The 20,191-nt window shown below is 45.1% G+C and overlaps 1 protein-coding gene across 1 annotated transcript in view; it reads left to right on the top strand.

Moving 5' to 3' along the window:
* CSMD2 (CUB and Sushi multiple domains 2) overlaps positions 1-20,191 on the top strand; it is a gene marked incomplete at both ends in the record, with an annotated part of 284,745 nt that overhangs the window by 179,681 nt on the left and 84,873 nt on the right. The window contains 7 exons of the mRNA XM_084300478.1: positions 4,363-4,578; positions 6,953-7,141; positions 11,008-11,177; positions 13,061-13,217; positions 13,607-13,798; positions 15,107-15,233; positions 19,752-19,954. Coding sequence (XP_084156604.1) covers positions 4,363-4,578; positions 6,953-7,141; positions 11,008-11,177; positions 13,061-13,217; positions 13,607-13,798; positions 15,107-15,233; positions 19,752-19,954 — 1,254 coding nt within the window. The remainder of the gene's footprint in view (positions 1-4,362; positions 4,579-6,952; positions 7,142-11,007; positions 11,178-13,060; positions 13,218-13,606; positions 13,799-15,106; positions 15,234-19,751; positions 19,955-20,191) is intronic.

Here is a 20,191-nt window from a genome sequence, read left to right as displayed (position 1 = left end):
AACTGGACCATGTTTGTCTCTGAGAAGCTGATCCCAGTTTTAGTTGTGTATGAGCTTTTTTCTGAAACTTTAGCCCCAGTGGCAGTTATGAATATTAGAAAATCAAGCCATGAGTTACTCTGTAAGTCTGGCTAGTTGTAGTGAAAATTCGTAGGTGTCCAGGATAAGTTTCTGAGAAAAGTGGACTGTCTAAAGTAAGAGACTCTTTAGTATCAGTGAGTGGAGCATGTTCATATCATTGTGTTTCATTCGAAATTTTCACACCTCTCTATGCACACTTCTGGTATCCTTCCTTCAACATCATTGTTCAGTAGCTGGTTAGAGATAAGCTGCAGGAGATGGTGGAATCCTGCTCCTTGCAGGCATGGACAGGGCACAGGGCTGTGGCTCTTGCATTTTTGGGCTTTCAGGGCCAGGCAAGCTTCATGAAGGCAGCTGCTTGGATGCAGGAAATCTTCAAATCCATTTAAAGGTTAAGGCGAGAGGAGAGGATATATGGAGGAAGTTGTACAGTTATAATAAGCTGGTGTGTAGCCAAGGTTCGTGCGAGGAAAACCTCTCCTTCCTTGTCCCTGTAGTTCAGGCGGGTTGTTTATCTACCAGTGCAGTGGAAGATGGACACAACAAAGAAAGATGTCCTTTCCTCTGATGTTTTGTGAAACACGTTGAACTGTATTAGGATGCTGGGCTGTTTTGGTCGGAGTGTGCATGCACATGTGTGTGCGTACACATTCTTCCTCTTGCAACAGTTTTCTGTTTTTCCTAATGATCTGTTTTCCCAGCGATTGCTGCGTTCAGCTGCTGTGTAATGCATTGCTTCTCCCAGCCCTTTTCAGCATTCTTGCAATGTCTCCACTCATTCCTTCAATAAAGAGCAGTCAAACAGAGTGATCCCAAGTTAGAGCAATAGCTGCTGAAATGAAATGAATTTAGTCCTTGAAGGCTTAGAAGAAGCGTAGCTGAACGCTGTTCTTGGCTAACTTCATCCACAGTGCACTTGCAGTGCAGAATCCTTATAGAGTGGGCTTTGTCCTTTTAGTTTCCTGTTCTTGGAGATCACTGGGTAAATCTGGTACTTTTTAATCCCAGAATTTTTAACAATTCTGCTATGAACAGCTGTAGTAGGCAGGGGGATATTTGCATCACTTAGGTGTTTGCCATTGTACTTCATTTTTCTTGTTCTAGTTTTAAGCCTCTTGCACCCACTTCTTCCAACGCTTTTCTGCTTGGACTTGGAGCACTGCTGCTGTCTCAGGCCTGGAAAGTCTTCCAGTTCTCCCAGCTGAATAAAAAGCGGGGCTTTTGGCTTGGACCATCTTTGCCAAGCCAATGACCAAGCAGTGAAATGATCTGCATCATAAAAGCTGATCTCAAGCTACTCACACGCAGATCTTTATGAACTTCTTGCACATGGGAAGCACACAAGTCCCCTAATGGAAACAAGTTCATTGTTATAATAGTTGTTTTTATGTGACTGCAGACACTGATTTATTTTATGGACTCATGGGCTGTACAATTTAAGTTTAAAAGCAGCTTAATTTTAAAGGTATTTAAATGCTTAAATAGAGACTATTATTTTTAATCTGAGGACTTCAAAGTGATTTCTTTTCCCTATAATTTGTTTTGTTGTTTCTTTAACAGAGAATGAAAAAACTGCCTTTACAGAGACATTTTGTGCCACAGTAAATTTCAGACCAGAGCAAAGGTTTAATCAAAGTCGCAAATCCTTTAAAATGAGTTTGTAATTAGCACTTATGGCTACAGTTACACAACCCTTAACTGGCTCTGCTGCTGGAGGGGCCTTGTGCTGTGAGATTGGATTTGTTATCTGAAAAGACCTGGAGTCAGGAGCTGTCCTCCCCATTCTGGGGACTGAGTTATGCTTGTGTTTCTCTGGTGGTGTGTTGATTTTGGTGGAGTGATATTATTTCTGTTCCCTAGATTGGGTTTTGTAAAGGCAGGGGTATAAATCTACTGTCAGTTGATAAACAAGAAAAACTTAATGCATTTTGTATTCACTGCATCTCACCGAGTTTTCGTGCCAAAACAGGTCATACCTATTTTCAATCAAGTACACTGCTGGTAAGAATAATAAACATTTGGAAACCGTTCGAAGTTTCCTACTTTCATGGAGTTCCACAGAGGGGAACAGTTGAATTAAACATTTTCTGCCAGGTCCAGGTAACGTCTACCTGGGGATGAAAAAGGAATTGTCAAAGCTGAGGCCCCTTTCAGTCATCACTAAGCAGAGTTGCACACATGCTTCTGCCTGGGGCACTGCAGGGTAGCAAGGTGCAAGGAGCTGCTGTGCAGGGATGGAGAGGGAAAGAACACAATGTGTTACCACTGAGATTTGATGTAGTTGAGAAGTCCTGTGAGCCCTGCACCTTCCCAACACAATACTTCCTATGGGAAGGGCTTTGTGTTGGTTTCCACTCTCTGTGTCCTTCTTTCCTTGGAAGGAAACTGCTTGTATGTGATGGTAAACCTTCAGCAAGAGATTGGATAGACACGGGGATAAACAGAATATTCAGAGTTACAATTTGATGCTGACAAAAACACTTTTTTTTGGTTGGGATGGATATTAAATATCACGCTGCAGAGCTTCAAGCAGTTGGTCTCATCCTGGTCTCCAGAAATTGACGGGGAGCAGGGAGCAAGGAGATTATTCCTCTGTTCCTTATTTACAGATTTCCCATGCTTTTGAAGCAGCTGATGCTGTAGTTTGGCAGCGATGGGATGCAGAGCAAGACAGCCCTTGGGTCTCCCCAGGCTGGCAGTCTCTGTGCTGTTAATCATTGGCTTAAATGAAATAACTTGGTCGTGCCACTGGGCACTCCTGATGTGTGCGAGGAGGCAGCGATCTGACTGTGACTAATGAAGGCCAGATTACAGCACTTGTGCTCGCATGGAGGAGTCTTTCTCTGCAAACAGCCCTGTTGAGTTCATGGGGTTATGAGGAGTGTAAAGCCCAATTCAGCATGAGCTGGGGCTCTGGAGCCTGCCCCTCAGTGCTCAGGAAGTCTGCTAAACTCTTTGGATGAAAGAAGCCGTATAAATGCAAAGAGGCTTTTTGGCGTGCTAGGCGTCGCTTTAGCTCGCTGGCTTGGTGTGGAAGTAACGTGACAGGGCTTCCCATAAAGGGTTCTGCCTCACTTTTCCCTGTGAAAGCTGTTTCTGCCATTTTTTGTTTTTCAAGGGTGGAATTATTTTGCAGAGAACAGAAGTGTTTCTAATTGCGTTTGAATTCCTGCATGATAACCGCCTTGCTGGAGGCTTTTACACAGTCTTGAGGTACTTACTATCTCGTTCCCATAAGTGCGAAGGATGGTTTAAGTAATCTGTTACTCCTTGCTTGTTAATTTACAAATGCAGCAAGGTCACAGCCTGCTTGACGAAATGTTTCAAATTGCTGAAACTGAATGTAGACAAAGAGCCAAGTAGTTTCCCCGTGTTTGTCTGCTTCTTTTCCTGGCTCGATCTATTGTGGTCTTTATTGTTGTCAGAATGACGTGGATGGGATTTTCTTTGCTTCTAAGATTTGCTGCAGCTGGCAAGAACCTGGGCTCTGTGGGCCATGCCAAAATCTTTGGTGCCTTGGGGAGGGCAGCAGGGGCTCAGGAGCAGCGCAGGGACACCCACCTGCCCTGGAGGGAGTGTGGTCGCACGGTGTAGCCCTCTGTTGGGAGATGCTTGTAAAATGCTTACCAGCCACATGGCTGAGAAAACGTGGGTCTGTCCGTGTCCTGTCATCCTCCAGCCTCTAGGGCCCAGCACTGGGTCACATCGTTTGGTGTAGAAGTCCCCACAGTCATACTGCTGGCATGCTTTCTCTTCTGGAGAAGCCTCTCTGACCTTCGCACTTGGCTTAAGTCCCATTTTTCTCGGTAGGAATTCCTTCCAGAATGTACTTGGGTTTGTTTTCAAGTCCTCACAACTACAGCTTTCTGCTCTTCTTGCTACCCATCTAAAGGTCAACACTTTTAAAATAAAATACTTCCCCGAGCTGCCAGGCTCAGTCCTTTCTGCTGCTGATCCCTCCCTCGGGTGAGCCTGTGTTGTTTCTGTTCCTGTGTTACAAAGGCCCAGGAATCGAAGACTTTAACGGCCTTATTCTGTTCCAGGCCCTGTACCGTAGCCTTGTTTTACTTTTTTAATGTTTCATTCCTCACATAAATGTGCCCAAGCTTTTCAGTGTGTTTTTTCTTCTCAGTTGGGCTGCTATTACTGGGAAACAGGAGAAAAAAATAAAAGGGAAAAAAAGGATGGCGTGGTCTCAGGCAGAGGAGAGGTGCTTTGGGACTACTGGGTGCCACAGGAAAGCTGTTGGCTGAAGCCATCTCTGTTTTTTCTCCCCTACAGGTGTGTTCTTCACCTTTCATACCTTTCACCTGGAGAATGGCCATGACTACCTCCTGATCACCGAGAACACCAGCTTTGCCCAGCCGCTGAAGCAGCTCACAGGCTCTCGGCTGCCCGCCCCACTAAGTGCAGGGCTCTTTGGAAACTTCTCTGCTCAAATTCGCTTCATCTCAGACTTCTCCATGTCCTACGAGGGTTTCAACATCACCTTCTCAGGTAAGAACAGAGGCAGGCAGACTTTGTGCTATCCCTTTTCTTCCAGCTTTAATGCAAAACTTGGGAATAAGTCCCTGTTGATGCAGTGCATGTGATTCAGGTCATTGAAGGTTGCTCCTCTTGTTACACAGATAAATTGTGCCAGTATTAAAGCACTGTGTGCTGCAGGAAATACTCTCTTTCAAGGCCCCATATCTCCAGATGCAGCAATTTTGTCTGCTTTGAGCCCCAGTAGATGGCTGCATTGGACCCACTGGAATTATATCCCATTACAAAGGTGTTTGTTGTCCTCTCCCTCCTCACCCACTGATCTTCACTTCTCTATTTATGGACAGAGCTTCGGCTCTCCTTTTCTTGGGGGTATCCCAAAGAGGCCATTTCTCTTCGCTCCAGATGCCTGCCTCCTTTGTATGTCAGAGGAAAATCACTGCAGCAGATAGAGCATTTCCATTTCCAACCTGGGAAGCTGGGACAGATGGGATATTTTGGAAGGCAGCTTTGGGCAATCTGGACTTCTTGGATAAGGAGCAAAGCAGAACTGGTCACTCCCATTGTATGTCTGGTCCCATTTTATTTTTTTTCTTTGGTTCTGTGCTCCTCTTGGATGCACACCCAGTGACACAGCCTCTGCAGGTGGCTTCAGCCTGTCCTAGATGTAACACGTGCCACGTGTAACTTAGGCCAGGTTTCCATGAGCCCTCCAGCATTGCTGAGAAGCTGGAAACAGTATTTTTTTGCTGGACCTTCTCTAACTGACCTGCTGATAGCAAATTAAAGCAGACTTCCTGGTACAAATAGCAGGGCATCAAGGGATGAGGGCTTTTGTTGATGGCAGAAGCCCTTTTTGCCCCAGCTGTGCCAATGAAGATCTGTGCACCAGCACTTGTTAGAGACAGTTTTTGCCATGAGCATTTCCAGTAAGTAAGGGGCTTGGGACAGAGACACTGGAGAAAGAAAAGCACAGGTCTAGAGGTGAGAACAGAACCAAGGTCACCAAAGCTCAGTTTGATGACAGCAGGTTTCAACTGTTTGTTTGTACAAAATACTGGTTTCTTCAAACAAAAGTCTGGATTCTCAGAAGTTGTCAATGAAGAGCAGCGTGTGCATGATGAGAGAGAATCAAATAAAGGCATGGTTGCTTATGCAAAACAGATAATCACGCTTGCAAATACTTTGCTTGGGTGATCTCTGGTTGAAGGCTGCGAGGTGCTGAACTGTGTCCTTTACCCCGAAGTCCCACAAATGACTGCTGAAGTGTTTGCCTGTGCACACATTTCAGAAAATGTAATCTTTGCTGCCTGAGTGCCCTGACAAGCCATTCTGTAAAACAATCAGGTAATGGACAAAAGCTTATCATATTGTTACTTTTCTATATCTCAGCATACATTGTAGTCCTGAGGGCAACTGCTGCAAATTTGGCCTGCTGGTGAGGAAGAGAAATGACCATTTTTATTGTGGAGCTCAGTCTGATGTGTCTTTGAGGGACAGAGCTGTTGCCATAGATGCAAATAAAACCTGCTGCACTCAGAACTGGTTTCCAATACCTTTGTCTGGCCTCTGAAGTCAGCAATTCGCAGATGATGCTCTGTGGAAACTAGACAGAAAATTTCCAATTAACTTCCATTTTGATGGGGAAAAAATACCTTTTTGTCTAAAACAAATTGCCTCCAATTATCTAATTATAGCTGCTATTTTCAACGTATTTTGGGACTTCTTTCCTTTCTTGGAAAATGAAAATGGGAGTCTGTTATATTTTTAGTTTCCTTTATATATATAAGCACATGCTTCGTATTTTGCACTTTTGTTATTTGTTCAAAAAATAGCTCTCAAAAAAGATTTCCTTTAAAATGGTTCGTGACCAGAGACATGCATTTGGCTCTTTTCCATAACGCTCCATGACCTTTCGTTTAGTAGCAGCTTAAATGTTCTCTTGCATATTCCCCAAGCAGGATGCTGTGTTCATTCATTTTCAGGATTAGTAATGGAGAGGCAACCAGAAATCCCATCCAGATCAATTCATCTTCATTTTACTAAACCAGAGGGAGGATGACAAATTTCCATCGTGTTTGGCCCCCACCGGTGTCACTTTCTTGTTTGGCTGACAACAGGGACAGAAAACGAGACCTGTTGTATTTTGAGCTGGTTTAAATCAATATCCTGGTGACACCCCGAGGGTTGTGTATGGAGAGAGAGACCCGAGCTGGTCTTCATGGTCAAACACGTCGTACGTCTTGCATGGATGCTTCTTTTTCAGACCTGCACTGCAGCTGGCTCAAAACTCAGAGCTCCACCCTCGTCCTTACATTCAGGGCTGGGGAGAAAGGGCTGTGAGGTGTCACCCTGCCATGCCATACGTGTCTTTGTCCCCTTGCAGAATACGACTTGGAGCCCTGCGATGAGCCAGAGGTCCCTGCCTACAGCATCAGGAAGGGGCTACAGTTCGGCGTGGGCGACGTCCTCACCTTCTCCTGCTTCCCCGGGTACCGGCTGGAGGGCGCGTCGCGCATCACCTGCCTCGGGGGGCGGCGGCGTGTGTGGAGTTCGCCTCTGCCAAGGTGTGTTGGTAGGTGGTCATGTGCTTTCATTTTGCTTGGTTGGTTTCGCTGTGCTGGATCGTTTAGTCGGGCAGGGATGCGCGGCACACCCCGGGGGGACGCCTCGGGGGCGGCATCCTTCAGTTTGCAGGCCGGGTGGTGCGGGGATGGGGAGGGGGAGCTGGCACAAATTCAGCCCCTCCGGCTCAGCATGAGGAGGGCAGGGATGGGCAGAGGGGCTGCAGTCTGCTCCTGGGTTGGAGCACGAGGAGTGCCCCACAGTTGGGGTCCCAGCAGAAGCCCCCTGGTCGAGCCCCAATGATCGTACAAGTGAATGAGTCACAAACTATGGGAGATACATCATCCTTCTGGGGATAGGTTCTGTAAAACAGCCTGGTTTTAGGGCCATCCTCCCTTCGAATCCATGTGCTGTAAAACTTAATAGTCCAGAGATGAAAGCTGGTAGGTGATCTTAAGGAATGCAGATTTCACATTAGCGCGGATGTCCCTGGAAAACTCCCTCTGGCTCTTATTTTTTCCTTATTCTGCAGAGGTTTCTGGCATGGTACACCTTGCATGTCTCTTCCTCCTAACCGTTGCACCTTTTTTGCAATTGTTCTGGCAATTATTTATACTAATAAATAAATCTAGAGTTAGAGGAGAGGAAGAAGTCATCTGTGACACTGAGCAAGTTTCTGGCTGTCATCCCTAATGCAGATGGGCTCCAGGCAGCCTTGTCTGGTGAGGTCTGCAGGGCAGTCCCCTGCCCAGCCTGCAGAGACCCCTCCAAGCACAGCGGCTCGCAAAAAAGAGCAGAAGCAGCAGCGTGCCACGGTGAGAAAGCAGAAAGGAAGAAGAATTGCCACTGCCTCAGGCCTTTGCAAAAGGAAGATTAACGCATTTCTGGTTTTGTTGTATGTTTAGTAAGGGGGAAAATATTCAGTACTCTGCTGCTGCCTGGGCCACCCACAGCACCGTGAAGTGATTCATTCAGACCAGACAGAACAGATCTCTTACCTGTTTTCACTCTGGCAAAGCCTGCTAGGTAGATTTTCTTTATGTGCAACCTTCACAAAGAAGGCATCCCAGCAAGAGCCAGGCTACTTTCTCAGTCTGTTGAGCTTTGCTGTTGACTCCTGCCATGCTGAATGCATTTCCCAGCACTGTTTAATGCCTAGGTCGCAGGGTTGCATCATCCTGCTGTGACAAGCAGCCTCTTCAGGGCATGAATAATAATCAGGTTGCAGAGAAAGCTCATCAAGGGAATAGAAATCAAAAAGAATCATAACATAGCTTAAATGTGATCCTCAGACATCCCTAAATGGACACAATGGCTTCCATTTTCCCCATTCCCTACTGTAGATGGCTTTGAATTAGCATGTGGGTTTTATAATAATGGATCAAATTTCCTGTCTGGTGATGTGCACAGAACTCTGTTAGCAGGGTGACAGCTTTTTCCGTGCTGCCCGCAGTGCACTTCCAAGCCTGTGTGCTTGCCCTGTTCGAAAGGCTACAGATGGAAACTGGGGGCCTAGCCCCTCAGATCACGGGAGATGTGTTTTTGCCAGAGAGCCCAGACACTTTATATTCAGTTCCTGTTCTAGATGGATCTGTACAGCAACAAGGGCGATCTTGTCCCTTGGCCAGCCCGTCTCTCCAGGGCAGGAATGCCTCCCTGCTGACTGCTGCTTCACACCAGGTGCCAAGTGCTGATGTCCTCAGCATCATCCCCGGGTAATCTGTGCTAAAGGGAGTGCCATAGAAGCCAAGAAGGGAAGAAGAAAGTCACCTCAGAAGTACCTCCTCTCCCCCAGTCTGCTGCTGCTTCCTCATTTTGCCTTCATTTTTGATTAGAAGGACCAGCAGAGGTAGCAGAGTCAGTGCAGAAAGCTGCACGTGCACCATGATGGTCTCCCTGAGATCCAGCAGCTTTGTATGCTGCAAAGGACCCGTGGAGATGAGGCAGAGCTAGCTAATCAGAAAAGCTGTTTTCAGGGCAAGTTGGAGCAACTCTCCCCAGTTGTGCATACAAAACACCAGCACTCAAAGGAGTAGCGAGCCAATGTTTTACAGCTGAAAATCTTTCAGGGTAAATAGGCCAAGAAAAAGACGACTCATGGTTTGCTCATGTGGGAGCTAATCAGGGAGTAACAAAAAATCCTAAACATAGGGTGGTTGCAGGACATATTTGCATATGCTAGGGGATTGTACGTCTCTGTAGCAAATGGGCTCTAGCTGGGCTCAGATGCTCAGATGAGACAGTCACTGCTGAATGAGTGTTGCAAACTTTTGCTTCCTCCCTTAGATACCAGCAGGTAAGAGCTAATTTTCAGATTGTCCCATGAGCTCTGGGAAAGCTCAGTGCTATCAGGGTACTACTGCTGCTTGCAATCAGATGCACTTGAATATCTGTTCGCTGCATCACGTAGTGAGGACTGCATGTCCTCGCTACAAGCAGTCCTATTATACTCACTGTGGCATGTTCATAGGAGAAAGAGATAGTGTCTTTAAAAGCTTGCAACTGAAGTACATAAAATAGTTGAAAGTTGGTTCTTTCCATTTTCTGGAAGCCTTAAACCCAGATCTCATGAGATTCGAGATCGATTGAATCTCCAAAGCTGTCATTCTCCTCCTTCTCCAAGGAAGATCACTCTGCCTAGTTTTGTGTCTTACAAATCTTCCAGCTTCAAATTTGACTCAAAAACAAATGTTCACACTACCCAGAGCAGAAAAGCAGAGAAGCCTTACTAGAAGAATGGAATAGAATAGGGACAGATTGTAGTAAATAACAGAGAGAAGGGAGTCTTTTTTTTGTTTTTTCTCTTCCAGAACTGGTAAAACTATAGCATTTTATAACCTGTCATAGAACATAAACTCCCCCTCAGAAATGGGAGAAACAATTGCAGTAACATAAAGTACCCCTACCCTTCCAGTTCCCTGAGCAAGAGGTTGACAGGAATTCCTGCAGCAGCATCTCCTTCTTTGTCCCCAGTCCCTTGTATTTTGAACAAGAAAGGTCAATTCTTTCTATGCCACAGAAAAAAACCCGAGCCCATTGTGGGACTCTGAGTGACATGTTGGGAGGAAACAAACATGTAAATTAGAGCTAGTTTCTGAAGCAGAGGGGCAAAAGGATTTCCAGTTTTCTCTCTTTTTCTAATGGGAATGGATGTAATTGTTAGATGCAAAGCGGGGAAGAAAAACAAAAGCAGGGAGCAAGGGGCAAAAGGTCCTTTAAAATATTGTCAGATGATGAACTGAAGAGCCAAGGGCAGAATTAACAACAAACAAGAGGAAATGTCAAATTTTGCCCTTTTAGTTTTCAGGAAATTGTTTGGGGGAAGATTTTCAAATTCACACATAGCTTTATCGTTGGTAATTATTTTAGAGTTTCACTGAGCATTTCTTTCTGCAGAGATCTACACTCGAAATGCACAGGTACCAGCAGGCAGCTGTGTGCCGTGCTGGCTGTTAAAAGAATGCCATTACAATTTTTATTTCCTATGTTAACGTAAAAGTTGTAAAGGTATTTGTCTAAACAGCATGGCAAAAGACTTCAAATATTTCAATCTAATAATATTATTTTAATTTCCTTCTGGTTCATGAATCAGAAAGGAACACAAACACATGCACTGTTTCGAGCAGGTGGTGGCTTTCCATGGATTTTGACTTTCTGTGACACAGTTTCCCTATCTGTACAAGGAGAGGATGTTAATCTCATGTAAAACACCTGAGGTTTGAGCATGACAGAGGTGCTAGTAAGTGCTGGGGTTTGTTTCTTTGTTTTTTTCACTAACTGCACTTGGAAATAGAGTTCATGGATATGTTAGCAGATGGGTATAGGAAGGAGTGAGCATCTGTGGTTATTAAAATGTGGTTTTGTGTCTTTATATAGCTGAATGTGGCTCATCTGTAACTGGAACCCAAGGTGTTCTGTTGTCCCCCAACTACCCAATAAACTATAACAACAACCACGAGTGCATCTACTCCATCCAGACGCAGCCAGGAAAGGGGATCCAGCTGAAAGCCAGGACTTTTGAACTGGAAGCAGGAGATGTCCTCAAGGTAATTCTTTTGTCTCTACCAGTGAAGTGTAGTGCTGTAATGAGAGCAAGATCTGACAGGGAGGTGATGTCCTAAAATTTTAACAGAGCTAGCTGAGACTAACCTCTGGAAAATGCCACCCAGGCAGTGCCAGCAGTGCAGTGGTAATCTCTGGAAGAGTCTCGTACTAGGAATATTGGACTGACATCCCCCAAAAAAGTCCTTCATATGGCTTCTGTAGCCAGGAGTCACTGCTGTGTCACTAAGTGCCTGACATGGCTGCCTTGAAGACAGCAGCAAGATTTCCTGGATCAGACTGTTCCTAAGGCTAGGCAGCTGAGCTAGGATATTATCAGTGGGTATTCCCTCTAGTGCTAGAACAAGGTAGAAAGCTGATATAGCTGTGAAATGATATATTCTAGCCCAGGGAAGCTGTCTGATCAGCATGTGTCACTGCTGGGCATTAGTTGGCTGCGTTTAAAACATATTCTATGATTTTAGGGAACGAGCACCTCTGAACTTCACATTTTCATGGCAGTCCCTGGCAGCAGAACTAAGGCAGTAGTGAACATCCTGTGCTCTACAGCCTAGCTGATTGTTTGAGGCTTCACTCTGCTGCTGAGTGTATAAACAAATCCTGTATCCTGTAAAAATGTGGATATCTTTGCTGCATTGCTATACCTTCTGCTGTCGTCTTCCCTAAGATGCAGAGAAGGCTTCAGTCGTTGTTACACATATTGTGCCTTATTGTTTAGGTTACCAAGCATCTGTCTTACATAGCAATAGTGGAAAGAGCCCATATGGACTGAGAGAGGCTACTTTAATTTTAGAGAGAAATACTTGGCCTCTGAGAGGGAGCAGATAGGCAAAGACAGGCTTTAACCCATCAGCTTCAAATACCATGCAGAGCTACAAAAATTAGACCATGTAGAAATATGAATTAATTTGGGTAAATAATTTAATAGATTTACTGGAATGCTAGAGATCTTCCCATTGTAGCTAGACTTCAGTTTTTAATCTGCACAGTTGCACAGGGGGAACTGTTGACACACGAGGAAGTGGGAGGTTTGTAGCGTTATTTTTGTGTTTCTAGGAACCAAGGCTGAATCCCCTGCAAAGCGGGTTTATTTAAATTCAAGCTTTTCAGCATTCCCATACTCAGATTAATCTGCATTTACAAGTTTCAGGACTCTATATGGAAGGAGACAAATCCAGGCTGAGTTTCTATTAATCACAAAGAAACGGTTTTGTAGGAAGCGTTAATATTACAAGACGTGTGCTGCTGTGCTAAACCATCTTCCCAAGAATGCCTCTGTCCTTCTTTAAGTGCCATACTTCTGCACTGTGAGATAGGTGTAATCCACATATTTGCAACTCACAGGATGACTAGAAAGAGAGAGATTTCCTGCTAATGCAAAGAATATACTTGTGAAAGAAATTATTTTCTCTTAACAGGTTTGTCATCAACTTCTCTTCCACCACTGAGGAAAGTTACCGTCAATCTCTATTAGTGAGAAGTTGCTCTTTACCCTTGTAAGAGAATCATCCTATCCAAAAGGAAAAAAAATCTATTTTTTTAATAATAATAGTGGGGTCAAGACACATCCATGAGTCACTCTAGGAACAAGGTGTTTTTCCCAGTAGCTGTGCTGCAGCTTTGGAAAGAGAGCTTAGTTCAGAAAACACAGCCCAGAGTGCGGTATAAGCTCAGGTGTACAGGGAGGGATGCATATCCTCCTGCTCCTCAAACAAACAGCACCATCAATTCTCATCGAGTCACACTCTTAACTGGAATAATTTCACTGGCTCCAAATGAGCTGCCCATATTCTCAGTCATGGAGGATTTGACCCCTGAGGTTGCAAATAAAGGACGTTTTCCAGTATGTGTTTCTTGTTCCTCCCAGGTCTATGATGGCAGCAATAGCTCTGCTCGCCTGCTGGGTTCCTTTAGTCGCTCTGAAATGCTTGGCACCAGCATAAACAGCACTTCCAGCAGCATGTGGCTCGAGTTCATCACCAACAGCGAGAACACGAGTAAAGGCTTTGAGCTGCAGTTTTCTAGTAAGTCTTGGGCCCATATGCCTGTGAGATGGGAATCTGAGGTGTAGTTGTGTATCTTGGTGTTACAGTTGCATGAGTAGAGGAAATGGTCTTTTCTATAAAGATCCTGGGGTCTGAAGAGGAAGCAGAGTGGAGGAGATGAATTATGCCAGCGAGCCTGTTCTGTTTTGAATGAGGTAGTGGTGATACAGAAATTTCCACTTGCAGCTGAGATATCAGATCCCTGGGATCTCTTTCCAATCTCAATCAAAAAAATACAATTCTCCATATGGTGTTTCTTTTTGCCAACAGAGCATTTTTCTTCAGAGGAAAACAGTTAATATAATCTTGTGCTAATGGCTTCTGGCTGTTAAACATGAGGAAAGTTGATGCTGTTTTTCTCACTCCAGGTTTTGAACTCATCAAATGCGAGGACCCTGGCATCCCGCAATTTGGCTACAAGGTCCACGATGAAGGGCACTTCGCTGGCAGCTCTGTATCCTTTAATTGCGACCCTGGCTACACACTGCGAGGCAGCAGGGTGCTGGTCTGTCTGACTGGGGAGCGGAGAGCTTGGGATCAACCCCTGCCAACCTGTGTAGGTGAGACAAGTCTTGCTTTTAACAACTCCTCTAACAAGTGCTTTGCTCATGGGCATTGCTCTGAGTGCCCTTTCTTTCTCTTTAGCTAATACACGTGACATTATCTCTGGTATTGATTGCAGCCATCTACATCAAAAAAGATAACGATAAGGATCCTGTGTAAGGCATCTTCAGATTGAGAGCGCTGATAGCTGCAAAACTTCTACAAGCAGTTTTAACATGAAACACTGTGCTCTGAGCACATATTTGACAAGGTTTTGTGCTTTGCTGCAAGGAGACTACTGCTTTCTCAGTCCTTGTCCTTTCACTTGTACGTGTTAAACAGAATGGCACTTCCTGATAATGGCAGACTTCAACGTGTGTCCTGGCATTTGACAGTTCAAAGTCATGTTTATTTGAGAGCTACATGACATCTGATCCCAGTTTCTCAGACATTTTAATTCTCTTAGTCTTCTCTTCGTTAAGTCCTGAGGTCTCTTTACCTGTAACTCTCCAGCAGAATATCTTTTTGCATGGGAAAGTATTTTATTAAATTTTGTATATCTAAATGAAATGCTGTTGGTCTGTTACATGACAGCAACGTGCTTAGTTAGTGTTTCTCAGAGCATGTTGAAGTTCTTAGAGACTTACGCCTCTGATCTGCTTTCGTGGTTGTAAGTGGTGTGCTCAGACATTGGCATTCTGAATTCTCCCAAAAGTTAGAACCTTTATGCTGCAAGTCTGCTGAATTTCAACATTGCGTGTTGAGGTGAAAAGACAAATTTATGTGATTTATCCATCTTCCTAACCTGTACCCTATTAGCTGAATATAAACGTGACTGGTCATGTCTGCATGAACATGTGGAAACTCACAGAATTTTAATGGTCATATTATGAAAACAAATTGAAAAATCCTTGCACTGAGGTTCATGTAGCGGACATGCACATATTGGCTTCTTCCTTTGATCACAACCATGAGTCGTTAAGACTTGCAGATGCAAGGAGAAGAATTGAGCTCTTTCACCCCAAGCATGAATCAGGGAAAGCCAGGATGCTGGCAGGCTCTGCCTTTATTCACTGTGAAGCCAAAAAGGTGGAGGGAAGCTTTGACAACGTGTCAGATTTTAGGAACATGCAGGGAAGTGCAATTATTCTGCTGACTCACTGTTTTAGCTGAATTAAATGACTCTCCTTATCTTTGGCTAGTAAGCTCTAAGAATCTCTTCAGATGGGAAGAAATTCTCTGTTGTATTGATAGGATGAGAGTTGCATTGTTGCCAAGAGCCATAATATGTCGTGAATCTTCTCACTAACCCATATGTTTTTCAGCTGAGTGTGGGGGTACTATCAAAGGAGAGTCGTCAGGACGGATACTGTCTCCCGGATACCCCACACCCTACGATCATAATCTGAATTGCATTTGGACAATAGAGGCAGAAGCTGGCTGCACAATAGGGTTAGTTGAAAGTTTTCGCTCCTGGTTTTTACAGTTGTTTTTTTTTTTTTTTCTGTTATTGTTTGTTTTCTGCAATTCTTCTTCAGAGTGGTGATGGTTTACTCAGTGCTTTCCTGGCCTGAGGTCAGAGCTAGCAGACAGGTTTAGTAACTTCTTGTCATTGGGTTTCCAATGCACGAGCAACTTCCAGTTGAATTCTCCTCTTTTTTTTTTTCTTTCATTCTAAGAGTTCCTAAAGATTTCTGGAGGACAAAGTAGGCATGCAACCCCGTCCTCTGTTCCTCTCCCAAAGTGTAGGAGATTGCCTCATCCAAAGACTGCTTCAGCAAATGAACTTTACCCACACTTTACTCACATGCATAATCCTATCCACTTCTCTGGGAGTACACAAATGAGCAGAACTATAGTCTCGTGTTTGCAGGATCAGCCAGAGGCTTGGAAGGGCCCAGGGCTGAAATGAAATGATGCCAGGCAATAGTATGGTAATACACCTTGTGACCCTTCCTTTGTCATTAGAGATGAAAGCTCTCTTCTTCTCTTCCTTTATTTGGCAGCTCAAACAGAACAGATGATCTCTGGGTAGTTGAGAGAGCACATTTTCAGCAAGTTCATTTTTATGTTAATCCATTGGAAAAATAATCCTCTTCACGCATGATGCAATTGTATAAAGCCCTCATTTATAACTTACATTAAAATTAATCACCAAAGCTTTTTGAATAAAGCTGTATCTGCACAGAAGGAGGGGAAGGAAAGGAAGGAGAGAGAGGCAGAAAAATCAGGCTGTCCATTATGGCCATGAAAGTTAAAGGGTTGTACTTTGAGAGAGGATTAATCGTGTGCATGTGCAAACACAAGCGTGCACGCGCACACAAAATTGCGACTAAAGTGACTTGGCTGTGAGACTAGGGAGAGAAATAGGATGGAGAAGCAGGAGGGTGTGCTGGAAAATGAATGACATTGCCTTCAAGTCCTGCTTGCAGAGCTGAGAGCAGTGAATATACGGTTAGGAGCGGCAGTGGCATTCTGTTGCGTGGCGGTGATCTCAGTGCCACGAGAGGGTTTATTGATGCTGCCAGCCCCAGCCTAACAAATGGTGCTGTATGGACAGGCTCCATTTTTCACAGTCTCATCAAGAAATACGAGTGAAAACATCTGGCTGTTGCAGATTTCTTCTACGGATATTTCCAGGCGCGTAACGTTTCGCAGCTTTTACATTTGGGAACCCTCTCCTGGCTAGAGGGTGGCGGTGGGGAGCCCTGCAAGCTGCTGGTAGCATCAAGGACCTGCAGCTTTGGCATTACCACGCAGTGGGGACTTCAGAGCACGGTGCTGTAAAGCTGCCTTCTGCTGCAGCCCTCTCCGGATGGGAGCTCAGCAGCCTGCACGGAGCCAAGCTGGGAAGCAGGGGCTTGGGCAGGAGGTGGCAGCAGGAGGGACCCCCAGGCTGGGCAGACAGCTTGTGGGGTGCCTTCTGGAGCGCTGGGGCAGAGTGGATTTGCACAGGTCATGCAGATCATCAGTGCAGAGCTGGCCTCTCCTCTGCTTTGCTAAGCTGGGAGAAGTTGCCCTCTCTATCTCTCTCTATATGATAGAGGACAGCTTATATATATATATGCATATATATTCCTAATTTGCTTTTAGCTGCATTTTCTTGCATGTAATTGGGATTGTCAGAGTGTCTCCATTGTCTGCTAAGTCAGTTGTTCTGTCTTGTCTTAAATTAAGCCCTGCTGGGAATGGAGTCAGGCTGATAGAAAAACTGTGCTGTTTGGTTACAGATGTGCTTTTTGAATAGATTGATTTGCTCCAGAGATCACCAGTTTTCTTAATAAAATCAGCTCTCCCAACAGACTCCTCAACCAGCTGGTGTCGAGCAACTTGTGTCTTCTGGTTATACTCCTAGGGCATTCTCCTCGTTGGTAAAGCCTGCAAGCAAGTTGCTTGCTAGAAGTAAATGAGGGAAGGGAGCTGCTGGAACCCTTGGCGAGGTGTTGGTGAGCTCCTGAGTGTCCCCCATCCTGGGTCAGTCTCTGCCAGCATCTCCCTGTTTCCCTCTTTCTGAGGTCTTCAGCAATGAGTTTTCCCTGGCAATTCTGGCCAACTAGCTCTGGTTAGCCTGAGAGCAAACATTGTCAGGCCAAGGCATCAGTGGAGAGCAGCTCTGCTATCATCCATTCTTTTTTTTCCTTGATTTGTTTTTTTATTTGTTTTTTAAATGCAAGGTCTCTGCTAGGTAGATTTATGATTCAGCTCTTTCGGTTTCCGTCGGATTCCATGGATGTTGTTTTGTTGCTGAGTGCATTGCAGTGTTTGGCTTTTCTTCCTTTTTTCTTTTCTTTCTTTTCATGGTTCTACCTTATTTATTTGTTTGCCCTGGATAAATGGGAAAGCAGCCAAGCAAATGCTTTCTTGTTCTCTTCTGAGGTCTGCCAGGGTTTTAAGCCCAGTACCTGATTGTTTTATTTTTGCAGCTTTTCTCAGTACAGTTTATAGATCTCTGCCCCTGTTTCGGAGTGGCGTGCCTGGAGTTACCCACATTAGCCTAACTGCAGCATGTCAGGAGGTATTTCCCCCAGTGCTAATGTGGCAATGAGAAACAGAGGTAACTGAATGACTTCTTGTTGCCTGACATTTTAAATGCAGGAGTGAGCCCTGGACTGAGCCCTGATGTATGGCAGCAGCCTTTAGCTGATAACTCCCTCAGGGGTAACAATAATAACGAGGGTATCTCATGCTTAGGTGGTACTTCTCGTCTTGGAAGATCCCAAAGCTCCTTGCAAAGTCTGGATTTGTGTGGCAGCTGCTTTACATCCTTCCACAACAGAGGTTGTTTTGGAGAGATGTGCAGTGTGGCATTGCCCCAGCCCGGGGTGGGAAGCGAGGAGCATCCCACTGGGGGTTGTGCTGTGACCAAGTTTGTCCCGTCCCGGGTGCCACCAGGGCGCTTCTGTCCTCCTCCCACCCAGCCAGGTCCATCACCTGTGCAGTCTCTGCAGTGAGTTTCCTCACCAGGATGACTCCTGGCAGCATCTTGGGCTTTCTCTGGGGAATTTTCTGGGGAAGTGTCAAGCAGGCAGAGCCCTGGTTGAATTTAAAAGCAGGAAAAAGCAGAGCTCCACGTAGCACTTGCTGCAGGCGGTTGTGTACCAAGGAGCATTTGATGCAAATGCTGAAGACGTTGCAGCCCTCTCTCCAGGGCAGACAAAACTATAAAGTACACCCGGTAAGGAAACACAATCTGCATTCAGAGCATTGTAATAAACACCTCATGGAGAGCAGAGTGTAATTTCACCGCCAGCCACCAGCTTCTTAGTTTCTGTTTTCTCTCCCTTCCCTTCCTATTGTGTGTTTTGGAGAGCTGGCTCATGCTGACTCTTTTCTTTTATTTCTTACCGAAGTTATTCTGTTAGCTGATCTGAATAGAGCTTTTCAATATCCAAAACTTTGTAAAATGTGTAAAAATCCTTTCCCATGTCAGCTACTTTGCTCCTCTCACATGCTTCAATCCAGCGTTCAGAATTTGCACTTGCCTGTTTGCTGTCTGTCCCCAACACACACTCCTTTCTGCCCTTTTTTTTATTAACCTCTGGGACACCAAATACCCTGGTGAGGGTTTCTTTTCCAGCACAATGCTATTTTAAATAAGAGTGGTGCCGGTTGTTTTCCTTTCCATTTTTTTTTCCCCTGATATACAAGATTAGCTTGGTGCCAGGAGCAAATTCTTTGATCTGAGAGCAAGTAACAAAAATCAATGCGTTTTATCAGTAGATGCTGGCCCTTGACAAAAAGCTGTTCCTTGTAGGACACAAAAAAAGCAAAAGGACAGCCAAGGTGATTGCTGTGTGCAACATAGGGACAAAGTGTGAATTGCATGAATATACATCAGTTGTCTGAAGGGACCTTAGCACATTTACTGCTAATTTTCCTTTTAGAATAAGTTTCTCAATACTTCCGTGTTTATCTGTAATAGAGCCCCGTAAAACCAAGGACAAAGCCCGTCCTCCTCTTCACAGCTTCTGTGCCTCCCTGCTGCAGGTTGCTGGCGTGTCCTTGACTGAGCCTTTGTCTGTGTGACAGCTACTCACCGTAATGGCTGAGCACCTTCAGTGCAAAACCAACAGCGATCTTCCAGCTGGGGATTTCTCCACTGCTCGTGGTTGGCTTTTGGACCTTTGCTACTCAAGATTTTTAGGAGAGAGTAGTAATTTTGTTTGCTTAGGGAACAACACAAAGGACACGGCTTTTCAGAAAGCATTAGTATCCATGACCCAGTTGTTTTCTGTTTTTTCGATGTGTTTTACTAGGGAGGCATCCCACTAAGAGATCCTGTTTTTTATAGACTGAGTATGTTTGGTGGAGGGCTAAAACAGGTGTCTGAGGTGGGTGGCAGATACCAGGAGAGAACACACTCAGTGGGACGAGGTACCTTGGGCTGGTAGCAAGCACCTTTGTAACCCTTCCATGGAAGAAGGCAGAGCTTAGTTTGTGGTGTGACCTGCAGCTCTTTCTGCCACACAGGCTCCATTTCATGGTTTTCCACACTGAGGAGTTCCACGACGTGCTGAGGATCTGGGACGGTCCGGTGGAGAACGGAATCCTCCTAAAGGAGATGAGTGGGTCCAGCTTACCCAGCGATGTCCACAGTACTTTCAATTCTGTCATCCTTCAGTTCAACACGGATTTCTTCACGAGCAAGCAGGGCTTTGCTGTTCAGTTTTCAGGTAGGCTTTACCTTCTTTCCGTAGTATTGTCCAAACCTGGCTTTACTGATAAGTGATTTCAAGGGTCCACCTATGAAGTTCTGCTGGCGTTAAGCTCGTGACATTGTATTGGACTCACCAACAGGAATTGTGCAATCTTCCAGCCATTTGTGCTCTGCTGCAGATGAGTCTCTGCAAATAGAGAAAACTCACATATTTTGTCCTTGCGATGCAGGTAAATTCTCTGCTCCCCTCTGC

Source organism: Netta rufina, assembly GCF_964035555.1.
Source record: "Netta rufina genome assembly, chromosome: 23".
Taxonomy (NCBI): Eukaryota; Metazoa; Chordata; class Aves; order Anseriformes; family Anatidae; genus Netta; species Netta rufina.
This window is presented reverse-complemented; position numbering and strand designations above follow the sequence as displayed.